The 24,664-nt window shown below is 43.2% G+C and overlaps 6 protein-coding genes across 6 annotated transcripts; 3 read left to right on the top strand and 3 right to left on the bottom strand.

The window, feature by feature from the left end:
• Positions 1 to 573: 573 nt before the first annotated feature.
• Bfra_003508 (uncharacterized protein) lies at positions 574 to 922 on the top strand (the record flags this gene model as incomplete). Its single annotated transcript, XM_037333913.1, has 2 exons — positions 574 to 699; positions 782 to 922. 2 exons carry the CDS (start codon positions 574 to 576, stop codon positions 920 to 922), a joined length of 267 nt encoding a protein of 88 aa, XP_037194000.1.
• A 1,890-nt stretch (positions 923 to 2,812) lies between these two features.
• Positions 2,813 to 4,329, top strand: Bfra_003506 (putative peptidyl-prolyl cis-trans isomerase-like 4 protein; the record flags this gene model as incomplete). The annotated part of the gene is made up of 3 exons (XM_037333912.1): positions 2,813 to 2,892; positions 2,974 to 3,674; positions 3,731 to 4,329. 3 exons carry the CDS (start codon positions 2,813 to 2,815, stop codon positions 4,327 to 4,329), a joined length of 1,380 nt encoding a protein of 459 aa, XP_037193999.1.
• A 1,135-nt stretch (positions 4,330 to 5,464) lies between these two features.
• Bfra_003505 (putative arrestin domain-containing protein) lies at positions 5,465 to 7,005 on the bottom strand (the record flags this gene model as incomplete). Its single annotated transcript, XM_037333911.1, has 2 exons — positions 5,465 to 5,824; positions 5,881 to 7,005. The coding sequence occupies 2 exons, from the start codon at positions 7,003 to 7,005 to the stop codon at positions 5,465 to 5,467; spliced, it is 1,485 nt and encodes a 494-aa protein (XP_037193998.1).
• Positions 7,006 to 7,815: 810 nt separating this feature from the next.
• Bfra_003504 (putative sugar transporter protein) lies at positions 7,816 to 9,812 on the bottom strand (the record flags this gene model as incomplete). The annotated part of the gene is made up of 6 exons (XM_037333910.1): positions 7,816 to 8,038; positions 8,096 to 8,424; positions 8,474 to 8,935; positions 9,030 to 9,330; positions 9,382 to 9,481; positions 9,539 to 9,812. 6 exons carry the CDS (start codon positions 9,810 to 9,812, stop codon positions 7,816 to 7,818), a joined length of 1,689 nt encoding a protein of 562 aa, XP_037193997.1.
• Positions 9,813 to 13,730: 3,918 nt separating this feature from the next.
• On the bottom strand, positions 13,731 to 17,564 carry Bfra_003503 (putative miz zinc finger protein; the record flags this gene model as incomplete). The annotated part of the gene is made up of 2 exons (XM_037333909.1): positions 13,731 to 17,085; positions 17,362 to 17,564. The coding sequence occupies 2 exons, from the start codon at positions 17,562 to 17,564 to the stop codon at positions 13,731 to 13,733; spliced, it is 3,558 nt and encodes a 1,185-aa protein (XP_037193996.1).
• A 3,175-nt stretch (positions 17,565 to 20,739) lies between these two features.
• Bfra_003502 (putative sam domain-containing protein) lies at positions 20,740 to 23,933 on the top strand (the record flags this gene model as incomplete). Its single annotated transcript, XM_037333908.1, has 4 exons — positions 20,740 to 20,821; positions 20,943 to 21,086; positions 21,149 to 21,349; positions 21,427 to 23,933. 4 exons carry the CDS (start codon positions 20,740 to 20,742, stop codon positions 23,931 to 23,933), a joined length of 2,934 nt encoding a protein of 977 aa, XP_037193995.1.
• Between the last annotated feature and the right edge of the window lie 731 nt (positions 23,934 to 24,664).

Genomic DNA, 24,664 nt, shown 5'->3' with positions numbered 1-24,664 from the left:
ATGGGTACAACAGAATTTGTGATGTTTGTCTTTATGAAAGATTTCCTGCATACTAGTACTGCTAAACTTGAGATATGATTAAAATAAACAGAATAAATGATTTAGCTTTGTGGCCTCTTTGCGGGCCCATGCATTTGCTATGTAATTTGGAAGATCGACAAATACTTCCGGCACTTAAGCAAACAGCATAAACTCTGGGGTATAAAATCCAGCTTCCTGGTTAGCTTTCAGGGTTAAAATTCCTCAGAGCTTACAGTGTTTGATGCAAATATTCAATTTATGATGAGACTGTCTCGATAACTGAAACAACTTCACCGTAGAACAAAGAACCCATGAGCCTCAGTAAGCTCATCTCACCTCCTATTTAGGTAGCATATAAATTTGGAATTTCATGTAGCTTTCCGTATTGGCCCCCATATATGTTTTTTTGACACCTACCAGGCTAGGAGTAACTTTACTCCTTCTAGACAGAGCTACATATCATTGTGAATGACAGATAACGACAATTGCGCCTGGTAGCATTGCAATGAATTCAGCAAACAATTGAATAAAGATACGAATTATGGAACAATTATGAACCTGCAAACGACGTATCACCGCTGGTGCTTGTCATACTCTGCTGCTCAAATCTTGCGCTACTTCGCTCCTCAATTCGTTACAGGTAAAAGAGTCAATACGCACCCAAATTTTCAATACGGGGTACGTAACACATATTTTGATGCAGGAGAGCAAGGTCTAATCAAGTCCATGTCAAAACCTTGGAGGTCTAGCACTATTCCAGCACTGTTTGACTGAAGGCGCCACTATCAGACAAGAACCTCAAATCCTTTCAGAGTTTAGCTCTGATTTACATGATTATTCAATCACATTCAATCAAATTTTGCTCCTTCCAATGGAATTGGAGCAAACAAACCCAGCTTAAAGAATTTTCACTCCTAGTTTGTTTGCTTCTAGCCGAATTCTGGCCACAACCAAGCAATGTTGTATAACTTCTTTCTGCAGTATGTTCCATTTCTCTTTGGAAACCAATTCAAAACGGCTGGCAGGGTATCTGAGTTTTTTCTCTTAACAAGGCGATGCTCAGGCAATGCAACGTGACTGGTGCGAACATCAGTTTAATTGCATCAATGTAAATTCTGGTATTACAGATGGAATAGCACAGATGAAGAGCTTTGGGCTCAGACGCTTAAGAGTGACTCTGTCGCTTCGCACAATTTCTTCTGCGCCAATTCGAGTAGAAAGCAAGTGAAGTCTTCGTTGTACCGATGATGATGTGCGAAGTGGTGTAATAGAAGTAGAGCCGTACCAGTTAGTCACTTCAAAAACCGAGAGAATAAAAGCCAATCATCGAGATGCCGATGACTACCGGCTTCCATTCTGTATCATCTCAAAGCAAGATCTTAGAGAAGATCGTCTTCCCGTAGAATGCGTATAATATGGAGATGAAGGGCTACGTATCGAGATAGCTAGCAGTTGTTAAAAGTGTCACCAAACTATTGACTATTGAGTATCCCCCGGGCTTTTGGTGTTAGATCTATTCTGATAAGATACAGTCCGGCCGACCTGTAAACTCGTGAGGACCAGACCATCAAAGCCCTGGCGTGGGAATCAGATTTCGGCTTACTCTTTGTTGATTCTATAAATGCGTGACATTGAAATCATTTATAAGAAGACGCGGCGGGAAAAAATACTTCCCCGAGGTGGGCCAAATCATGGGCGTGCATACCATGCAACATTATGAGAATTATGGGCAGTTATTGATAGATCATAACGGGTGGCTGCTTCGCGTGCTCTGCCAATACCTGTGCATTATGCGCGTATCCGTTACGCATAGCTGACGAGAGCCAATGAGAACCACTGAAGTCCAATGACCTGGTAATGGATGTTTCTTCAAATAAAATGTGGTGATATGTTACGCCTCCCAATGCAGGCTGAAAATCTTGAGCAGACAGTAATAGCCACTTTCCTCGAAGATGAAGGCCAAGACGTTGCGCTGCCTCGATGGAAGCCAAAGGGAATGATGTTTGCACAGATCGCATTAAGAAATGTAATCTATAGTACCGAAGTTACGGTGCAGCCGTGCGGTGGGAGCTGCAGGAAGCGATCGAGATATAGATGTCCTCAACATGGAGACCTATCAACGGCTCCTCGGGGGGTTTATTTTCATCTACCCGCCCCTTTGTCTGCAGCCCTTTCGGATACGAAATTTGCGAGTCCAATAGGAAGAACAAATCTCTTAGCGACAGCATGTTGACCAACAATTGACACCTACTATCTTCAAGGTTGCGCGAAGATTGGATGAATATTCGGCGGTGGCACGTGATATGTGAGGCAAGCGTGTCTCCGTTGTTTCTGTTTTCTTCATCAGATGAAGAGCGAGTTGGAGGACGTACATCTCACTTGCTCAGATGTTTTCTCGGGCATTGGTTCAATTAAATCAATTGAACCCTACTTTGATTAGCTGGAGTTCAAGTGATTTATGTAATGCTGGATATGAATGGAGGAATCTTCCTTCCTAGACTCAACACAATATTTGAGACCATGACTGTCGAGGGTAAAGAAAACAGGTATAAATGATGAAGTTAACAAATATAATATCGAGTATACAGGAGCTCAGTCGATCACTTGAAGAGGACTTTATATGTATATGAAAATAAAGAAGCTAGACCGCCATACTGCTGTGATTGGTGATTTACGCTTTTAGTTTCGCAAAGTGACGATCTTGTATTTTAGCCGCGGTTCCGCGCTTGTGCGATGATCAACTCACTTGCATCACAGCTTCACAGCCCGGCATCGGTATTATTCAACAATCATGAGTGTCCTTCTTGAGACCTCTGCTGGTGATATAGTTATTGACCTATTGGTCGATTATTCACCTAAACTTTGTGAGAAGTAAGTCTTGAATCCCAATGCCTCCCCATGTCTTATGAAGTAGCTGAACACATAGATACTAAGACGATCGCGGTAATCTAGCTTCTTAAAGCTCTGCAAAATCAAATATTACAATTTTTCTCCGATCTATGGCGTACAAAAGAATTTCTCGTGCCAAACTGGCGATCCGATAGGACCTGATTCGAAAGATAGCGACGGAGGAAGCTCGATATGGGGTTTATTAGAAGGCCCAGCGAAAAAGACATTCAAAGCAGATTTTCACCCAAAATTAAAGCATGCGGAAAGGGGAACTGTTAGTATGGCGACCGCGCCGTCAACGAGAGATCCAGATGAACGTCTCGCAGGCAGTCAATTCATAATCACTTTGGGGGATGATCTAGATTATCTGGATGGCAAGGCAGCTATATTTGGCAAAGTGGTAGAAGGATTCGATGCGCTCGAGAAAATCAACGATTCATTTTGCGATGATAAAGGACGGCCTTTGGTAGACATACGAATCAAGCACACGGTCATCTTGGATGATCCTTATGATGACCCAGCAGGTCTTGTCGAACCACCAGAAAGTCCTGTGCCTTCCAAAGCACAATTAGCTACGATTCGCATTGGGGAAGACGATGATTTGAATGAAGAAACAGATGTTGAAGCTGTTGAGAAACGGCGACGAGAGCGGGAAGCACGAGCGCAAGCCTTGACTTTGGAGATGGTTGGAGATCTTCCTTTTGCGGAAGTCAAACCACCGGAGAATGTTCTTTTTGTGTGCAAGCTCAATCCAGTTACTACAGGTAATTCCTTTGACTTGCATTGATTACCGTTATGAATGCTAACTTTCTATTTTCAGATGAGGATCTCGAACTTATTTTCAGTCGCTTTGGCAAGATCCTCTCTTGCGAGGTGATCAGAGATAAACGAACGGGCGATAGCTTACAGTATGCTTTCATCGAATATGAGGACGAAAAATCTTGCGAACAAGCGTACTTCAAAATGCAAGGCGTTCTCATAGACGATCACAGAATCCATGTCGACTTTTCCCAAAGTGTATCAAAACTATCTGATACCTGGCGAACGGCAACAAATTCGAAGCGAAGACAAGGAGGTGGCGGCTTTGGTGGTGTCAGTGGACTGGAGAAGAAGAGGCAATATAGAAATGCGGAATATAGCTCGGGACCAAGAAGGGACAGGTACGGTATGGTTATCGATGAGGACGAGCTGAGGAAGAGACATGAAAGGGAAGGAAAACCCGAAGAGAGCAGGAGAGAAAGAAGCAAAAGCCCCCGTGAGGAAAAGAGAGATTATAGTTCTCGGGACGACCGACGAGATGGTGATCGCAATAGGGGAGGTAGATATGACGATAGGGACCGGAGGGACAGGGGCAGATATGATGACCGTGATAGGTATAGAAGCGACCGAGGCCCACGAGATGACTACAGACGGCGATAGTGATTCTTGGGAAGGTTGGCAAACCTGGCGTTATGGAATGTCTAGGAGACACATGGAGGAAGGCTTACGTGATCCGTATCTAAATTGACTGTACTTTCCGTTTTCAATATCTTGACGGCAAACTAAAAGCTCAAACACATATATACATAATCAATGTTACCTCAATAACTATTCAGAAATGCTATACCATTGCATACCACCGCGCAAAGCACTCACAATTTAATGTCGTTTGTATATACCCACTTCACAGTATTACGCGAAGCGAGAATCATTGGAATGATTGAATATAGATATAAATGTAGATGAATTGGATTTTTCCATGCCAGTATTAAATACAGTTTCATCTTATTTCTCAACTGCTCCCTTGGTGGTTTTGAAGCTGGGTGAAGTTGAGATAGTCCTGTAAGTATAAATTCTTGGAGAAGAAGAGGGCGAAAATGAGTGGGATGGATTGAACGAGATGAGACAGACGGAATGAACAATCGAAGAATGCAGGTGTGAAAGTATACATAGATATGCAAAGAAAGAATCATGAGTGAGGTTCATATAGATAGGTGAAAATAACCGGATACGCCATCTTTCAAAACTCAATACTGTTTAATGTTCAAGTGTTGTCTATGTCAAACATTCCCTCAAGTTAGGAAACTGAAACTCACTTCACATGTACTTTATATTTCCAAAGAATGTCGCAATTTGTTTTCAAACATGAATCATTGGTAATTAAAACCTCATTTCATTCTCTCTTCCGCTTCTCCCCACTCTATAGCTGTGCTGGTTTACCAGTCTATCTGCGTTGCGAATTTCCCATGCTCTAGGTATCTTTTCCTTCCTTGCCATTATAAAGCATGTTCACATGCGTCCCAATGCTCTCCCCCTCGATATATAATAAATATTCTATGACAGTAGTACGTGACAACTGCATTGTTGATTGATATCGTTGAGCATTGGGCTTTTATTAAACTTTGCCCGGAGCTCAGATTTCTGAACATCGACGCAATTTAGTAAGTGGGCAACCAGAGCTCGTTGTTTTAGCAATTTATTAGATATTAAACGATTCAAAAACTTCCTCTACGCCTTGATTAATTGCTTTTTGCCATCGCTGAGAACGAAGGGGCGTTTAACCATCTCCACAATATCAGCCTGTACGCGAAGCCTCGCCCTTTTGATGCCCACTACTTAAGCCCCCCTTCTCATCGATACCAGGCGCATTCTCGTTCGTAACGCCGCTATACGCAGGTCTCGAAGTCCCATTCGCCTGGGTAATATCTTCCGCCAAAGCATCTTCATAAGAAGGCGGAGCATCATCCAGAGCCGGTGCCCCTGGCGCTCCAACTTGAGGTGGAAATGCCGGATCAAAAGGTGGCGGTGCTGTGTTGACTGGAGGTCTTACTGGAATATGAGGATAAGCTGTCATGGCGTCTAAAAGTGCCGCTGGTGGTTCAATGCCAGAGAAGATTTCAATTTTGAATCTAAGAGGTATTGATATTGTTTGCGACTGAGTTTGTTAGTTTTTATTCACGTACTCCTGAATTAGTTCATTATAAGACATACCTGAATCTCTCCTGGGTAGCCATAACCTAATCCAATCCTCGCCTCAAGTTCATATCGACGAGCAAGATTGCAAGTGACAAAGGAAGGGGCAACGGTATTTGGCAGAGGAATTGCATCCCATAATTTACTATCTATGGCTGTCTCAGTACCGATCGGATCGTCCGGTGATCCAATAGGAATGGATAGTCCAGTCAAACTCATCACAACCCAAGTACTTGTTTCAACTCTAATAACATCTGAAGCCTTTACTTCAGTGGTACCGAGAAGGTTTACTTGCAAAGACATGAGAAATACATGCTCAGGGCTTGTGTTAGTTCTTCTAAGGAGAATCCTCATTGGTAAAGGCTTATTGCAAGTCAAGATAGGAGGACTAGGTAGTCTAGCATCGACTTCCCCTTGCGGGGACGTATTTGATAGCTGCTTAGGTTTCTTCGTGAATAGACCCTTTTTCGCATAGGTTGGTCCCCCATTTTGGAACATAAACGGCCGTTTTGCAAACGCTTCATTTGTGGTTTCAGGAGGCCTTGGAGCTTCGATCGGTAGAAATTTAAATCCAATTGTTGATCTTCTATTCTCCTTAAACATTGAGGGTCTTTGCACAGTGACTTTGACATAGTATCTTATCTCGGCTTCTCCCGGGAATCCAGTAAGTGAAGGAGGTAATGTCCTTTTAACATGTGTATACTGCATCTGCTGCATGCTCTGAATTCCAAGACCTCCAAACCCACTGCCAGGACCCATTTGTTGTGAGGCCGGATCATGGCAGCCATTGTTAATGGGCAACTTGATGCGGAAAGGGTATTCATGTTGCCCCGCTCTTAGCGTATATGAACTGATGATTGCTTTGTTGGGAAACACTTCTGCAACCTTGTATAGAATCTTGTGGTTCTCCTGACATATTTCCTGTCTATCTCGCCTCGAATAAAGTGCAGGAGGATTATTGGGACCTTGTGTGTATAACATTTCTGGTGGTCTCGATAGACGGGTTTTGCTCTCCCCCTCAACCTTCACAACTATTCTGCTAACCGCTTCATCGCTTGTAAGATTCAGAATAACTCTGCCGCTTATGAAATCGAGATTCGTGTAAAAGCTATGAGGATTGTCGAGTTGTATTCGAACGGACATTTTTTGGCCACTAAATTATATGGTGCGAAATAACAGTTTGAAGATCAGTTTTCGATTATAGGAAATGAATAACCTTTGAAAGTTTTCCAACAGCTTCGTTCTACTCGCACTGTTGGTTGATTTGTGGCTAGGCAGGTTTCAAGTGCTCAGCCTCGTTGCCCTTGATTGAGACTGCGCGTCCGAATTTCTTTGGTGTTTGTAGAAGTTTCGTACAATTGAATCCGAGACCCGAGAACTCCGAATACGCTCGTTAATGGTCAATCAATTTATGTTCGGAGCATGTATGGAAGAAGATCCATCTATTCCTTGAAGAAAGCTATTTGATAGTTCGCACAGCCCTGTGCGCTATGCGAGATGATGCTGTTTTAGGAATGACGCTTAGCTCACCGGGGGTTCTTGTAGCTTGTCCGTCAGCCCACACCTCCCATCCCTGTTGTTTACTTTAATCAGACTTCATCCCGTAGAAGTTATTGGATTGTCATGATCGATATAATATTGATGAATGCAGTGGCAGGGCAGAATTTCACAGACTCCAATATCATCTACCAAGCCGCGTAATATTTTGTTTCAATCTGAGATTGGAGATGGGAAAGAATTATGGGCCATCGAAGCTGGTAATGGAAAGACTGATAGAGATCAGAATGTTCAACATCAGGTTTCTGCAGTTGCATGGTTAAAAACCAGGCTCTCTATCGCCGTGTGGTACATTCAACTCGCGGGACATGAAGTTATTTCGTACACTGTATTCGTTCTACATAATAAGTACTACGCTTGGTATACGGAGGCTGTCCCCCATACTGTGCAACCCGCTTACAACGACTGTCTATTCTGCGTTTCTATTCTCAGGCAACACATGGCCAAAAATGCTACAATGATCAAACTTCCACTGACGTAAATAGGGATGCTTGGATTAGATGCTCCAACATTCGCTGCGATGAGAGGAGCAATTATTCCACCAAGTCTATTCAATGAGTGGGCAATACCACAACCAGTTCCTCTACTGGATCCGGGAAAGGTTTCTGGAGTATATGCACTACATGCTGTTAGTACAGCATGACAACTTTCACGTTGATAAAGCTGATAGACTCACTAAAGAATTCCAAACATGATGTTCTGGAAAAATGATGCTGCGCAACCAAAGCCGAGTTGAAAGCTGCTATCGTTACGAAGGGTGAAAAGGAAGAAACATACTCCGGCAATCATCGTTGCAAAGGCCATTGGTCTCTTACGGCCGGCCACATTGACAATATAGCAAGCCAAAAGGGACCCGGGGACAGCGGCTGTACTTATTATCAAGTAATTTCGATAAGTGTTGGATTCGCTCTCAGTTTTATTGCCGCCTTTCAAATATTGTGGTAAGAAGGAATTGAACAATGGATATCCTATTCCAATACAAAGCCAAATGATCCACAATAGAGCCTAAATGAAGTTAAAATCGGAGAATCGAAATACTCGATTCACAACTTACAGTATTTATACCCAATTCAGCATTTCCAAACAGTGGAGAGATCTGCCTTTTTGTCTCTGGTCCGAAAGATGCAATCGCTTGACGTACCCGCACTTTGATGCTTGAATTCACTACATTGATTACCTCTGCTGTCCCTCCTATCTCGTTGAGGATTTCTTCGGTGAGCCACGTTTTGGTGCCGTTCTTATGCGCCAGTGCACGAACAGATCTTACAGCTTCTGCTTGCCTGTTCGAAGCAAGGAGGAATTTCGGCGACTCTATACTATCAAAAAGCCAGCGAGAGATAGCCATTGTCAAAGTTATAGCACCCATGGTGTATAAGAAAAGTCTTAGACCACGTTTTGCTTCAAAACTTGATCCAAGGAAGAGCCATGCAAAAAGTGAAGCCACAACCTGCCCAATCGGCCACCATACAGACAGAAGTGTCAAGTAAATACGGTCTTTGTGTGGTAGAAATTCAAGCTACTAAGGCATTAGCAAGCAGCACTATGGAATATTAAACAAACGCAATGTCTCGAGTTTGAGGCGGGACTTCACGTTGAGAGTGTCGACGTACAAACATAGTTCCATCTACCGGTAGACTGCCTCCTACTCCAAGTCCAAGTACTCCGAGAAAAGCTGCCTCGGCAATGAAATTTGGTGCAATTCCTGTCAAGAAGGCAAATATTCCAGCAATGACTAATGTTGAGTTGAAACCGAGTCTTCTCCCTATTTTATCCGATCCAAACCCCCAGCCAAAGGCGCCAAGTGACAGTCCAACATTCAAGACAAGAGTGGCGTAGCGAACATGTTGATCAGATACACCATAAACAACAGAGGAGGTAGGCAGGATTAACGCTACTCCCTGGAGCCAGAGACTAATTTTTATCAGGTTCTATCATTTTCAGGAAATGGGAGGAGCAATATACTTATCCGCCGCCCATCCCATACCACATAGTACAAACAAATACCATTGATACTTTCCCATGCCAATATCACTGATTGCAAGCTCTAAAATTCTAGATTTTACTATTGGGGAGTCAGTACACATGTTCTCTCCGATAACTTATAAGATTAACAACACACATTCTAAGTCCGAAGCTGATGAACCAGTTCCTCCAATCACATCCCTCAGCTCTTCTACTGTACGTGCGACTATCGGTGTCGAGCTATCTGCACTTTCCTGACTGCTCGCACCAGATGGCAAACTTCCATCGCTCTCTTGTCTGCTCAGGCCACCCTCAACTGATCGACTCTTTCTCTTAGGGGCATCAGGGAGCTGCTGTATGTGATCTATTGGCTTAGTAGCATCCAGATATTCGGGCTTTGGTTCCCCAATTCGCAGACCGAGAACCTTCATTTTCACCCCGAAGTTGTTGTGTGGAAGTTGCTTGGGAATTGGTGCTTTTTGGTTGGTTGGCCGATTTTGCGATTTCAGAGGTTGCTTTTTAGGTTGCTTTTTGGGTGGGTGTGTTCGATTGAAAGATTGAGTGGTGTTGAAAGTTGCTTAGGACTGAATGCATATGTGATGCTGAGAGTTGCGAGTCGCTCTTGGTTGATTGATTGCGATTTCGCGATTTGATATTCAACACTTTCACCTTGAGAATAGTATTTGTGTCTTAGAAATTGAAAATGTTTTTCGATTGATTGATTGATTGATGCTACTATCCGAAGTCGAACTTGTTACTGTCGATTATGCTTGGTAGATAGATTATCGAGTACCCATAATGTAGGCAAATGTGTATGTTTTCTGTTCTTATGTTTTCCGTTTGCAAAAAGGTTCAATAACACAGGTGTTGTGGGTTTTGTATATATGAAAGTTGTGTTGAAGGAGGGGCTGTCGTAGGATCGGGAATTTACCTTATATATCTGAAGGGAATTGGATCTTCAAATCGTGGCATCATTATAGTTTTATTTCTACGCTACTTAGTGACCATTCTGCAAGTCATTGAGTTCCTGGACTCTTCTTGGCGTCAACTAATGCTTCACGTCAGTCTTATTTGCGCGAGGAATGTTACATGTGCTATGGAAAGTCCAGTATTTTTTTTAGATGTACGATCTTGAGAGAAAATTAAGGCCTTTCACAGACTCTAAATATATGATATCTGGGGGAGATGAGTGTAATCTTCACAACAAGTCTAGATCTTTTGAGGCTTTCGAATTGTATTCAAGCGAAGCAAAGTCACATCCTCAAACTTCAGTCTGTATTGATTTTCCATTCTTCTCGTCCGGCGACTGCTTTAAATTGGCTTGTTTAAGAAATCATGTTGACGGACTGCACTAAGGGAAAAAACAGTCAATCAGAGTTTGTTCTATCCGAGAGAGATGCTTTTAGCATTTCTAGGTGCCTCTATGAATGATGTCAGTATTAACTTTTCCAGGCATCTCAAAGTCAAATCCTTGGATATCTGGCAATTCTCTATCCCAAAAACGAGGATGGGCAACTGAGTTATATTGAAAGTTTGTTCGAAAAAGCTTATTCGCATTAGCGAACAAGCTAAATGCACTAACCCTCCGCATGATCGACGTCTAGTTGGAGAGGACGGCTATCATCGCATCTCCCACTATTTTCTGCTTCAGGCTTGAGGATTTCTTTTCCTTTTTGGTTATTAGGGTTGATCATTTAATAATTATAAGCATGCAAACTGTCTCTGTGGTTTCACAATACCGTATAATTCTTCTCGAGTGAGGGGGATCCGGGGGACTCTTTGCTTACTTTGTGTTATGTTTTGTTTTCTGGCTTTCAATTTAAACTATTCAGATTGTGATTGAACGCGATCCGTCAAGATCGTTAGATGGTATATCCATTCTCTTGGAGATCCCTACCATTACACACCACAAGCAAGAATACGATGCGTTACCACACAGTATTTGACCCTTCTCTTCCTGTCAAGAATCCAGAGCCTTGAAATCATAACTTTCATTGTCTTCCTGATCAAACTCCCACTTGTCCTCATACTTCAAATCATGACCAGCAGCTGCCATACATTGAAATGCTGCTTCCGAAAACCTCGAGCCGTGAGAAACGCAAGTACCCATTATTTGCGTGTATATTTCATAATATACCTGTTCTTCTCTAACGGAAAATGTCACAAGAATATTGGAATATCGAAATTTGGTCTTGATCAATGCTTCCAACTTGGATTTCCGTGGTTAATCCTGATGCTAACCATGGGTAGAGCATTCCAAACAATGCTCATCAGGTCCTCCCCGCCGATGTATTACAAATTTGTTAATATAACTCTCGCTGATATACATCTCGCTGGTATACATCTCGCTGACGCGCTCCTATCCAGGCTATACCCCTCTTCACCCCTCTTCACATCACACTCATATCCAACCTACACTCTCCTTCACGCCAAACTGCTCATCACACCCCTACCCACCCCTCATCACCCACTTACACCTCACCTCACCATTCCTCCTCCTCCTCCTCTTCCTCCCCCCCAAAATAATAAAACCCCTCATCCGTCATCTCCAACCCCACAAACTCGCACAACCTATCAGCCGAGCTCTACACCACGTAAAAATTAGCCCCAGCTACCCCAACACGATATGTTTCCGCATTTTTATGATTCGAAATGCAGTTCCTCGAATAGTATTGTGTTGCAATCTCGATGATTCGCCACATCCTTTGAAAGAACAAGCAACATGAAAGGGGAGACAAAAGGAAAAAAAGTGAGGAGAAAGAACAAAAAAACAAAAAAAAAACAAAAAATAAACAAAAAATAAACAAAAAATAAACAAAAAATAAACAAAAAATGAACAAAAAAAAACTAACCAATACAACCTCCGCAATGCAGGAAAGTACCGTCACGGAAAGATTCTCAAAACTATAATCTACCATGAAGAATGTCCAGATGGAAGCGATGAGTAGTACGCTGAAGAGGGTGAGGATCATGGTGAGCAGGTAGAGAATGCTGATGAGGAGGGTTTGGAAGAGTTTTGGGGGGCGGAGATTGAGGGGTGGGGTGGGGAGGGGGGGCATGGTTGTGGGAGGAGGAGGAGGAGGTGGTGGTGGTTGATTGTTGATTGTTGACTTGGAGGAATCGAGGGATGCTGGGTTGCGAATGCGAGATGGTGAGGTGGGATTTTTAATTTTAATTTTAATTTTCGTATAGTGCAGTGTAGAATCTGGTTGTCGGTGTTGATGTTGATACTGATACTGGTATTGATAGTAGAGGTCGTCGATGAATCAATCATAATATTGAGCAATAGCAGTGAGTGCTGAAAGAATATCAATATCAAGATCAAGATCAATATACACAAAAAAGGAATATCCTAATGACTCAAAAATCCTAATGATCTCCCAGTATTTCCTTTCTCTTTCCCTCTCCCTCTCCCTCTCCCTCTCCCTTTCCCTTTCCCTTTTCCTTTTCCTTTCCCTTTCCCTTCCATCAATTTTCTCTTCTGCTCTTGCCCAACCCATCACTTGAGAGTCGAGAGATTTTCCTTCCTTCCTCCCTTTCTTCCCTCATCAGACACGAACGGACTTTCTTCATAATCTCTTGAGAGTTCTAATACTCTATCCTATCCTACCCAGTCCAACAACGTTCCACGCAAAAGAAACAAACAAACACCTACTACCTTCATATACCTCCCATCCCCAGCCTCTCATAAGCAAAACTGCAAAACTGCAAAATCAACGCCCTCTCAAAGACACAACCCAAGAATTCGGTTCAAATCAGAAAAAACGTTTCATGCTCACAAATTCAACTCTCGTTTATTGTAATTACTTCACATAAATGCATACCAAGTCTTGCAGCCAACTATCTTAGCTCATTATTACAATGTACACATTCCATCCATTCTAGACCTAGTAGTCTATCACCAGTCGCTGTCAATTAGACCAATCCCTGATCATACATTCAAATTTCATGATAATCATGATCTAAGGGTATTTTTCCACCATGAAAGAAAAAAAAGCCATGCCCTACCATATGCTATCCTTCCATGCCATGTTCTCGCATGCTAAGAAACCACACCCTACGCAGCCGCGTTCAGCAGAGCATTCATACGCCAAAGCCATGTTGTGAGATTTCCGAAATAAGTTGAGAACGCCCTAACATGAAGAAGTAGCAAAAATTAGTGTACGCCAAACGATTGGTTGTGTCCGTCCTCCATCCATTTTCCATAAAATCAACGCCGCTAATAAGCACCCATGCAAAGAAGCTAATCCATCTAACCCAAAAATAGCTGGTCAATTTTGCAAAACTCCACGTCGCATTGTGCTCGTGTATTCGTGTGTGATCGTAACGGAAATCCAGTAAAGAAAAGTTTAATCATCGTCCAATTCAATTATCTCTACCACGGCATGCTTAACGTCATTTGTTGATTTCTTTCTTGGCCTCTTTTCATCTATCGAATCGTCATCATCGTCATCGGTGGTTGACTTTCGTTTACGTGAAGGTTGTGACTCCAATTTTGGACGCCAAGTACCATCCGCCGCAACCAGGATGGTTTTAACGTCAAGCTCATCTTGTTCCTGTAGTTTGTCTCTCACAGAAGCTAGGAATTCATCGTACCGAAGGCTGTGTGGACGTGCATCCTCGGAGCACAGCGGACACTTCCAAACGTCAACCATGCAAGGTTGATCTGGTCGTTTCGGCTTACTTGGGCGTGTCGAAAGGAAAGTTGCGAGATCAAAACATTCCCGATGCAAACAGTTCTTACCACGAACAGGAATTTCAAAGATTCTCGAGGTAAAAGGATCAGTAAGACCAATGGAAAGATCAGTGACCACTATCGAAAGTTCATCGTCATCCTCAGTCGGGCCTGCAAGCTTCTTTTTAATGTCTTCCACGACCGTCGCTGCAGGAATGCTTTGTTCTTTACATCTTTCCATGATTTCATTGTGCTGTAATATCTCAATCTCTTCCACAGCCAGAAAATATTCCTTTTCTTTAGTTGTTGTAGGTAACTTGGGCATCGATATTGTAATCTCGTTGGTTCCAGAATTTACATAAGGCGTGATATCGATTGGAAGATCTCTCCCATGGTGCCATTTGCGTCTAGCCTCTAACTCATGGCTGTTCATATCCACGAAGATCATTTCGGGCCACACCGTATCCGAAACAACCCATCTCGAAACTGGGATTTCATTTGCATCTGCGACAGCTGATACACATCTCAATCGAAATTGAAGAGATTGAGATTTGACTTCTCGGACCATTAGACAATCTTTGGCAACCAATTTATCACGAGAAATACGCTTCAATGCATCGGCAGAAATCTGAAACTCTAATCTGTTGAGTGAGGATTCGAAGGGGATCTTCGTTGGGGCCATAGGAAAATCCTTGACAAATTGATAAAATCTGCGAGAGACGCCATCACACCCAAGGTTAGGTGTATCGATAGTAACAAGGCGAGGACTGCGAAGAGTCGCTTGATGAAGAGCTTTCATGTCTGGATCTGGAATTCCATGGGGATGTATAAAACCAAGGGGAGGGATGAAAGATCTTTTCATAGGATTAGGCATGTTGCTATATTGTATGCATTCTTGCTCTTCAATGGTCGTCGGCCTTGGGTACGGAGGTCCTTGGTTCCCTTGAGGATTATTTCGCATGTAAATAGAACCACTCACCAACGGAGACATATGCTCGCCGGAAACGCTATTATTTCTTGTACTATTCCTGCTAGTATTTCTTGATGAAACTTGCTGCTGTTGTTGCTGACCATTGATTGGATGGCTATCTCTTCTCGGATGGGCTTGACGCTGCAGTGCTAAAGCTTGATGTTGGGCTTGCTGCTGTTGAGACATCTGATGCTGTAACCAATGTTGCTGCTGCTGTTGATGTTGTAGATGCTGCTGATGCATTTGAATTTGTTGCAATTGTTGAGAACTCATTTGTTGGGTATTATTTAGGCCATACTGTGCTGGGACATTTGCCTGTTGCATATATGGCTGTGGATAATGCTGTTGTTGTCTAATGTCGAATCTCGGGTCAAAACTATATTGGACTTGAGGAAGTCCCTGATTTTGTCCTATGATTGGTGATTGAGAACCATTGCTCTGCAAGACCGGTGACAGAAATTGAGAGCCATTACTACGCATGATAGGTGACGAATATTGGAATCCTTGTTGGACTGGCGACCCCATAGATAAGGCTTGTATGGAAATTGCACCAGGCGTGTCTACACCTGTACGGGGTGTAACACTTTGATGACTGCCGGTCGCACTTGTCATCATCAAAGGTGATGAAGGTCTGGTGAACGAGGTTCGTATTTGACTCAAGGTTTGACCAGTTTGACGATTCTGAACATGACTTTGCTGAGTGCTCTGGTTGGAATTGAAACTCGATCCCATTAGATGAGGGTATGATCCATTTGGAATCCTTGGGATTTGACTGATGCTCGAGGGAGTCGCTGGTGCTGCTGTTAAAGGTTGCGGAGCAATGTTCGTCATCATCTTCTGGCGCGCTTTCAAAGAGATCGTCACATACTTTTGTACTATGGTTTTAGTTCTCTCTTGAATCTCCTTTTCCGAGGGTGGTCGAGAAGTATTATATCGAGCAGCAAGTTCTCTGTGTCCGGTTCTATCTTGTTCAAACACTCTTTCCATTTCATTACCATATTCATCATCCACAATATTAAGATTGCGCCTAGTCGCAGTGAATACAATATTCTGCAAAGTCGGTGATAATAGCCCTAATTCATTAATCAATTCATCAACTAGCGGCGGGTAGCCTCTGCTAGTACACATCCTCGTTAGCTCCGACCAATTAGAAACTAACTTTGACAGAAATGTGCCGACTTCTTGAACGATTCGCCGATATGGCTCGGAATTTTTCATCAAATCCGCAAATGGACTTGGAAAATTAGCAAACCATCTAAGGTGATTCGGTGCCATGCCTTCATTGTCTCGTATCAGCTGACCAAGTATGCGAAATGCATGAGTTAAAGTCACTGAGTCTGGAAGCTCAGCTATACCTGTAATATCCTTACGGCTTGTATCCCACACACAGAACAGCTGATGTGTTGCAACATAATGGGCATCATCAGACTTGCAGGCAGTTTCCATCAAACTGAACCTTGGCTTTTCAAGCGCAGAATTCAAGCTGGCCATACCCCCATATCGTTCGATATACTTCTTTACCATTTCAGCACGGGGCTTCAAAGAAGGCATGGCAGGGCGAAAGGATGGCCGCCGTTGCGGACACTGCGCATGGGAAAGCATTGTCTGATCCACTTGACCCTGGACTGCTGGTAATATTTCTGAATTTCTCTTGGTAACAGATGGTACCCGACTGCTTATGTTTGGGTCCGAAGAGGACTTGGGCAGTGAATCCCGCAATGGGTTTCCAGTTGAAGTGATGTCAGCTGAGGTCTGCAGTTGAGAGATATCTTCAGACAGAGGAGGCCTTGCAGGTGTTGTCACTGTGCAAGTTTCGTCAGGCTCGTCTCTCGCTACATCAGGGAGAACTCGAGGCTGAACAATATCGGGATTCGAAGGTGTAATACATGCTTCTTGCAGAGCTTGACTTGTTGCGATTGTGGCATTCACTCTCGAAGACCCATGCGTGCCGGCGAAGGAGGCGGTGTGTGTGTTTTGAAGAGGGACAGAATTCTGCGCCAGTCCGGGACTCGATGATTCGTTGCTTGTTACTGGCGAAAGTAAAGTAGTGGTCGAAGTTCTGAAGATTACTGTAATTAGCCTCGAATCATTGAATGGAGCTTTGTTTGTGGTGTGTGCCTGACACAAGCAGGCATTCAAGGGTCGCAAACAGCATCTGGCAATAGGACCAGGATACCTGGCTCATGGCAATGATGTGAACTTCTAAAAGTCTGAAGCCCACGGGATACCCGTCCATGTCTATCTATGAATGAGTAGCCCTTTGCGCCAGCCACTCGATACAATAATTTTGTGCTCGAGTGTGTAGTTTTCAGTCAGTAAATTAGATGTAGCGTACCTTTGAGGATTATTCGCATTGCTCTGTTCTGACGGTTTAGTGATGCTAGGACGTCGTGGAGTCGGTCGAACTGGTGCCCCTCCTGCGATCATCCAAGATTTTTGTCGGGACCCGCCCAAAAAGGCGTTTAATGTGGCATTAGAGGAGACAACATCTCGTTCGGTCATGGCAGAATTGCTCTCTTTATCGGGCGGTCGGCGCATGTCTCAAGTTCGACGTTGTCGAGAATTCATTGAATCCGTTTTGGTAACAATTCAAGGTGGATTTGAAAAGCATTAGAGACCTCTCACGTATGAAGGTGTATCGAATGTTTTCTCCTCAATCCCTCGCCTTTACCTTCACCCACGTCCACGCCCTCTGTTCCAGATCTTGCGAAGTTCGTTTTGTGGAAAAAGAAAAAGGAATGGAGCCCTGTCTTATACCATACTACCGTATGTGAGATGAGATGTTCTGAACCAGGATTGCCGTAAGGGACATGTGATATCTTCTTTCTTTCTTCTACTATATGAAGGAATTAAATTATAACAGGAAATATGACAACAGAATTCAATGTAAATTGAAGAAGTTGCGTATTAAAAGTTGATGTTGTTGTTGTTGTTGTGGTGTGAAGGAGACAAGTCGAGGTCGATGAATAGATGTTTGATGAGGTTCAGTATCAGTATCAGTATCAGTATCGAGAAGGCGGTACGGTACGTAGCGATAACAAACAACCTCAAAGGTGAATGGGTGGTGAATAAACTCTGCAAGGTAGAAATCGATAATAACCAATGAGAATGAGATGAATCTATTATAACACTTAGAGGTCAGGAATACATCCAATAGGATATAATGTTTTCATTCAGATCTATCGACATGAAATATCATCAATTAAGTTTATTGAAGAATGGTTTCTTGTGTTGAATTGTTTAGGTGTTTAGGTGTACTGGATAGATGATATGAACAGAAGGACAAGAGGGTCGAAGAACAGGAGGATAGAAGGGTAGGAGGGTAGGAGGATAGGAGGATAGGAGGATAGAAGGATAGAAGGATAGAAGGATAGAAGGATAGAAGAATAGAAGAATAGAAGAATAAAAGGATAGAAGGCCAAAGGGCCAAAGGGCCAAAGGGCCAAAAGGACAAAAGGACAGAAAGACACAAGGATAGAATACCTACCTAGGTACACAGTAGTCATTTCCATAGTGATATAAATCTTGAAAAGTGTAAAGATTCAAGCAACGATGAGTTCATTACATGAGGGGTTGAGGGGGAATGAGGGGCTACAAACAGACATTACAGACTACAGACGACAGACGACAGCCTACAGCCTACAGCCTACAGACCATACAAACTTTACAAACTCCACAGACTTCCAAGATTATTACAGTGTGTGTAGTAAGAGTGTTTATCTAGTGTGAACGATATATAATCCGCTCACCTCTCAGCAGCCTGCTTCCCTTGCTTGTTAGTTAGAGTTGCTTCACATGTAGAATATAGGGACCTTTCTAGGTAGTAATGCTGTGCACTCTTACATGCATAATTGATACGATATTATGTAGCATCCAAATTGCGAAAAGTGAAAAGGCCATAAGAAGGTGTTTGGTCATGTGGCTACCATCCTTTCTCGATATATTGGTGGCACAGGAGAAGCATGGATTCTGGAATGAATGAATCACGATAGAGGTAGAGGGGAAGTACACACTTACTAATAACGATGACAGATACGGGATTTCTACCCACAAGAAGTATTTGATATCCACGTGGTATCATAACTTTAGAAAGTCGAAGAGTGGTGGCAACGCAATGGGTTTCTTTCTAGACTACCGGGAAGTGGGATCACAATTCCCCTCCAAGGATTATGAGAAGACTAGGGAGGGGGGTCAAGTTGATGGAAGAACTCATATTTATAGATCTCCGGTTGGTTGTTGTCAGCGGCAAGATTTTGGGTAAGGGTCATCACAAGATGCCCATCGAGATACCAGTCAAGATACCAGTCAAGATACCAATCAAGATATATCCCAAGTACGTACTAGGTAGGTAGATAGAGAGACCATACAGACTCCCGTCCAGAGGTACATAGCAGGCAATTCGAGCAAGCAAGAGTGATGGAAACATAGCACACATCCGCCAATTGGATTCTGTCATTGGAGATGAGATGGATGAGATGTAACTAAGGTAAGGCTCAGCCAGCTCTTTCTCCAGCCATGCATGATTGCTCCGCAGCGGTACTCTGTGTATCCTACCTAAGCTCCCAGATGGATAATATATATACCTTGTACTTTGTAGTATGGCCTAGGTAGCATGTACCTAGGTAGTATGTACACTTCCAGCTCATCACCCACTTTCCCAAAGCAGTGAGCACTTCATTTACCCATCCTGCTATCCTCACTGACTATCCTCACTTGCCTATCGAGCCTATCTAGCCTATCTACCCAGTACCCAGTACTTACTACTTACTACTTACTACTTACCACTCATTCATAATCCGATGCTCAAACCTGCGTTACTCTGTCGAGCTGAAAGTAAATGTCGAGCCAATTACCCATACTTTATTTCCTTTTTTTAGACTTCCCTTAACCTCACAGACCAAAATTTCATCAAATCTAATCCCCAAAACTCACTTAAATCATACTCCACTTGCTAAACTAAAAAAAAAAAACCATAACTATACAAATTTGTTATTATATATAGGCCCTTCATATATACTATATACGCAACTAGTAGGTATATACATTACCAGGTACCCTTTGCATTGCGATACGCCGACAACTCGCAACTCTCAACTCTCAACTCTCAACTCTCAAATCTCAAATCTCAAATCTCAACTTTCAACTTTCAATCCCCTCCCCTCCCACCACCACTCAATTCTCCATTATTTTTATCATCATCATCACACTTCTCTTCACTCACACACACACACACACACTCACACCTTACCTTACTTCACTCCAGACAACATTCATCCACTCACCCTTCACTTCAATTTCTATTTTATATTGCACGACTCAATTATGTCCCCCTGATTCAAAGACACCTCCAATCCACTTTATCAGGACTTGATCCTCTATCCATTCCTGTGCTTTGCACATTGTAGTGCACCAAACATCCAGCTAATAACCCTATCACTGGTTGTACTATACCTGCTACTCATGTTGCGACAACGAATTCACTTTTGTTGTTGTTAATGCAACCCAAAAACACACCTCTGCAACTAAAATTCGAGTCAACCACCCTTCAATTTTCAGACTATCGTTTGGCGACTACAATCTGGTTTCAATAAGCATATATCAGCTCAAAAGATCCATACCACACACGAGTTCCGATGGTTATTTTGTAAATAGTGAAGGACCCTTGGGAGGACAAGAAATTATTGAAAGAGCAGGATAGACAGAATTGAACAAGATGGAACCCCCAAGGATAATGGAGTCCAATCATCGACCAGATGCAATGCGACCAGAGCCTGGTTCAACTTTGATTGTAATTCGTAAGTTATATCTATCTTGGTTAGCATGGAGAATGGAAGTATGATGGATGCGGAATACGGATACAAGATTGCTCCAATAAATCGTCATGTAAGGGAGTGCTGCCACTAATGTTTAAACTAGATGATTTTTCTGCCCGCAGTTCTGATGAGCTCAGCTTATCAAAAGGAGATCGTGTCGAACTCATAGAGAGAGATGATGAATTTGGAGACGGATGGTACCTTGGAAGGAGTTTGGTAAACGGATCGAGTGGTTTATTCCCAGAAGGTAAGCTTCCCACAAAGGAATTGATGTCGCATTGGCTATCGAAACTGATATATCATTCAAAGTCTATACCCGATTAGCTCCTCGTGGAAACCCTTCCCATCCAAATCTTTCAACAATTTCGATGTCGCAACCCGGTGTTCTGCAAAATCCGCTGCCTCAACCATCCCTTCAAAAGCCTTTCCAACCGATTGCGCAGAGCCCTTCTGGTGAGACGACAGCTCTGCCCGAGACCTCAGGAGACATTCCAGATATCCTATCTGCAGGTCGATTATCCTCATCTCCAACCTCAATTGAATCTCCAACAAACGTTACCCCAAAATAATATCACCACTGAGTGCAGTGAGTGCGAGTTCGGCTGCGAAATCTCACGTCCACGGTCAGGATAGTCCAGTCATGAACGAAACTTTGAGTGTGATTGATGAGCACATAATAGATATGAACCATATCGTTGGTTCTGTACCGAAATCGATCAATGACTCAGGAAGTGAATATAGTAGCCATCACAATGACGCACGAATGTCATATATCAATGGTGAGGAAACGGATGAAGAAGAGGAAGACGTACACACTCTTGACGAGGTTAATATATGGACACCCGAGCAAGTCGCAGAGTACTTGTTTACCGTAGGAGTTGACAAGAAGCACTGTGAAGTGTTTCGGGATCAAGAAATCACTGGGGATGTCCTTTTGGGCATGGACCAAACATCGGTTTTCTTGAAGGAATTTGAATTAGGTTCTGTTGGACGAAGACTCAAAACATGGCAAAAAATAAAAGCCCTCCAGGACGAAGTAAATGGTGAAACGCCAACAAGAAGGAACACTGGTACATATGCTGGTAGTGAAATTGGTTCTGAGGATGGCGGCCGCCGCATTCGTAGTGGTGCTTCATCAACAATGCTACCAAGAAACCTCAGTTTGAGTAACCGGCCTGGGTCATCATCAAATAATATTCGGCAATCTCATCAGCGTCCCTCAAGAAACGACTCTGTCACAACCTCATCTCCAATATCTCCCAAAACCCCGCAAGGCAGTCCAAGAGTTCCAGGGGAGAAGAGACCTTCTGCTGCATCAATCAGGGATTTACATCACTCTAGACAAAGTTCTGTTGGTGAATTTAGTACCACTAATTCACTCATGAGTACAATTGCAGCAGATAAACCCCAAGGTGTATCTTCACACCGGAAACAAGCCTCATTTAACAAAGATTGGTCACTTGGTGATGCGACATCCGCCATATCCCAACGACCTTTATCTTCGAATCGCCCGTTATCGTCGGCTGGTCTCACGGAGATTACCACCAAGGGATCTGCTGATCAGCCATCTGAAATTATAGCCCCCCCAACTAATTTAGATATTGATCGAGGTTATTTTTCGGGTGGTGAATTGGAGGGTCGGCAGAGGAACGTGCTACGCAAGAGAGGTAGCACAGCTGGACACTCTAGAAACTCTAGTTACACTGATGAGCAAAGATTAAGGACTGCAACAACAAATTCAAGACATTCAAGATTTGGTAGCGTCGATTCAGTGAGAGAGACGACACCACCTACCGCAGCACAAAAATATTACGGCTTATCTGTAAATGGTCGTCGAAGAACCCCCTCTGAAAGTTCCGTCAATTCACCTCCTCGACCAGTACCACCCCCGAAGGACGATTTTCCACTCGTTACCAGGCTTCAACCAGAAAGATCTATGGATAGTATAATGTCGCCCAAATCACCAAGTCTCCAACAAAATTACCCTAACGATCGATTGTTACCTGTTAAACCCACAGGATCCTCTAGCCATTTCAGCATGCGCGCAATATCTGATGCTGTCACCGGCCGTGAGAAATCCCGTATTACTTCACCAACAGACACGGTATCATCTTCAACAAAAGAATCCCCACTTCAATCGCCTTCAAGAACTGGTTCGAGCACACCTTCAGCTGGCCCAAGCTTTGAACTCGATCCTGCCGATGATAAGACGGCTATGATTAATCCAAAGGCAACGAGAAAGAAGTCCAAGAAGGAAACTAGTGCCTATACGCGGGGACTCGAAAAGAAAACGCCTCAGGAACAGATGGTCGGTGCAGATTATAGTGGATGGATGAAGAAGAAAAGTTCAAATCTTATGACAACATGGAAGCCTAGACTTTTTGTGTTGAAGGGCCGCCGCCTGTCATATTACTACTCCGAGACCGATGATCAAGAGAAAGGATTGATCGATATTTCATTCCATCGAGTCTTGCCAGCCGACACTGATCGCCTTACTGGTCTGCATGCCACTCTCACCGGTGCAACGAATAGCCCTACAAGTCCTATCAATGCACAAGGAACTATTGCATCAGCGGAGGCAGATGCCGAACCAGAATCCACATTAAGCAAAAGTGGCGGTGATTCTATGTTCATTTTCAAACTTGTACCGCCACGAGCTGGTCTTTCCAGAGCTGTCAACTTCACCAAACCTACCGTGCACTACTTTGCAGTGCCAAATATCAAACAGGGTAGATTATGGATGGCTGCACTAATGAAAGCTACCATTGACCGAGACGATTCCAAACCTATAACTACAACTTATCAACAAAAGACCATTTCTCTTGCAAAAGCCCGACAAATGCGACACCGTCCTCCAGCACTTATGAACCTTGATGAAAAAGTCGAAGAGGAGACTTTGAAGACTCCGGCAAGCGATAAGCATGGTCTAAATATACATGGTATCATCTTCGATCGCGACGAGGGTGATAGTGGTGTTTCTGGGGTTTCGAAACGAGAGAGTGCGAATACAGGGACTAGTCGTGTACCGGATAGTGCGGGCATAAGTAACACCTATTCGCCAGATACCGATGTTGCAGAACCACAAACTGCTTAAGGTGGTGATTCAGAGGCCGCTTGACAATGACGATTGAGATGCTCGCACGCATTCGATTGATTACGATTGATGGACGAACACAAAGAAACACATCGAATCTTTTTTCTTTTCACTACTTCACTTCACATTTCTTCTTTTTATCTAATTTTTTCGAGCAATTCTTCGTTGCTGGCTCGATACCAATGATTATTTGCCAGGACGTTGAAAGATGCACACAATTTCAGATATCTATATAATATACCCCGTTCTAATTCAGGTGTGGTGTGCATATGGTGGGAATTGGGTGGTGGGATGTGGGTCGCTTTGACAGGGAAATGGAAGGAAATTTAGGTCGGCTTGGGGATGGATGAGGTTGGTGAGGATGGGTTGGTTGGGTTGGTGGGATGGATTGGGGGGACAAAGTAACATCAACCTCGTTTTCCTTTTTTTCTTTACAACGCATATCGGCGTCACACATACCCTCTCGATAGTTGAAGCAAGTTACTTGAATGGGAGACAGATATGGATTGATTGATGAAGAGTGAATCAATCATTGGCATGATGGGATGATAGGATTGATGATTCGCCTTTTGGAAAGGTTGCATTATCAAAAGTTGTGGATTTTGAGGGTGGAGAGAGATGAGTGTAGAATGGGGAGGGAGGAGATGAAATATGAAAGGTATGGAGAATGAGATTTATGTAGCGAATTGAAGTGGAATGAGATGAAATGAAATGAGTAAAAATTTCAATTT

The sequence above is a fragment of the Botrytis fragariae genome (genome assembly GCF_013461495.1).
Source record: "Botrytis fragariae strain BVB16 chromosome Unknown tig00000045, whole genome shotgun sequence".
Classification (NCBI taxonomy): domain Eukaryota; kingdom Fungi; phylum Ascomycota; class Leotiomycetes; order Helotiales; family Sclerotiniaceae; genus Botrytis; species Botrytis fragariae.
The sequence above is the reverse complement of the archived record's forward strand: the minus strand, read 5'-3'. Positions and strand labels throughout refer to the sequence as shown.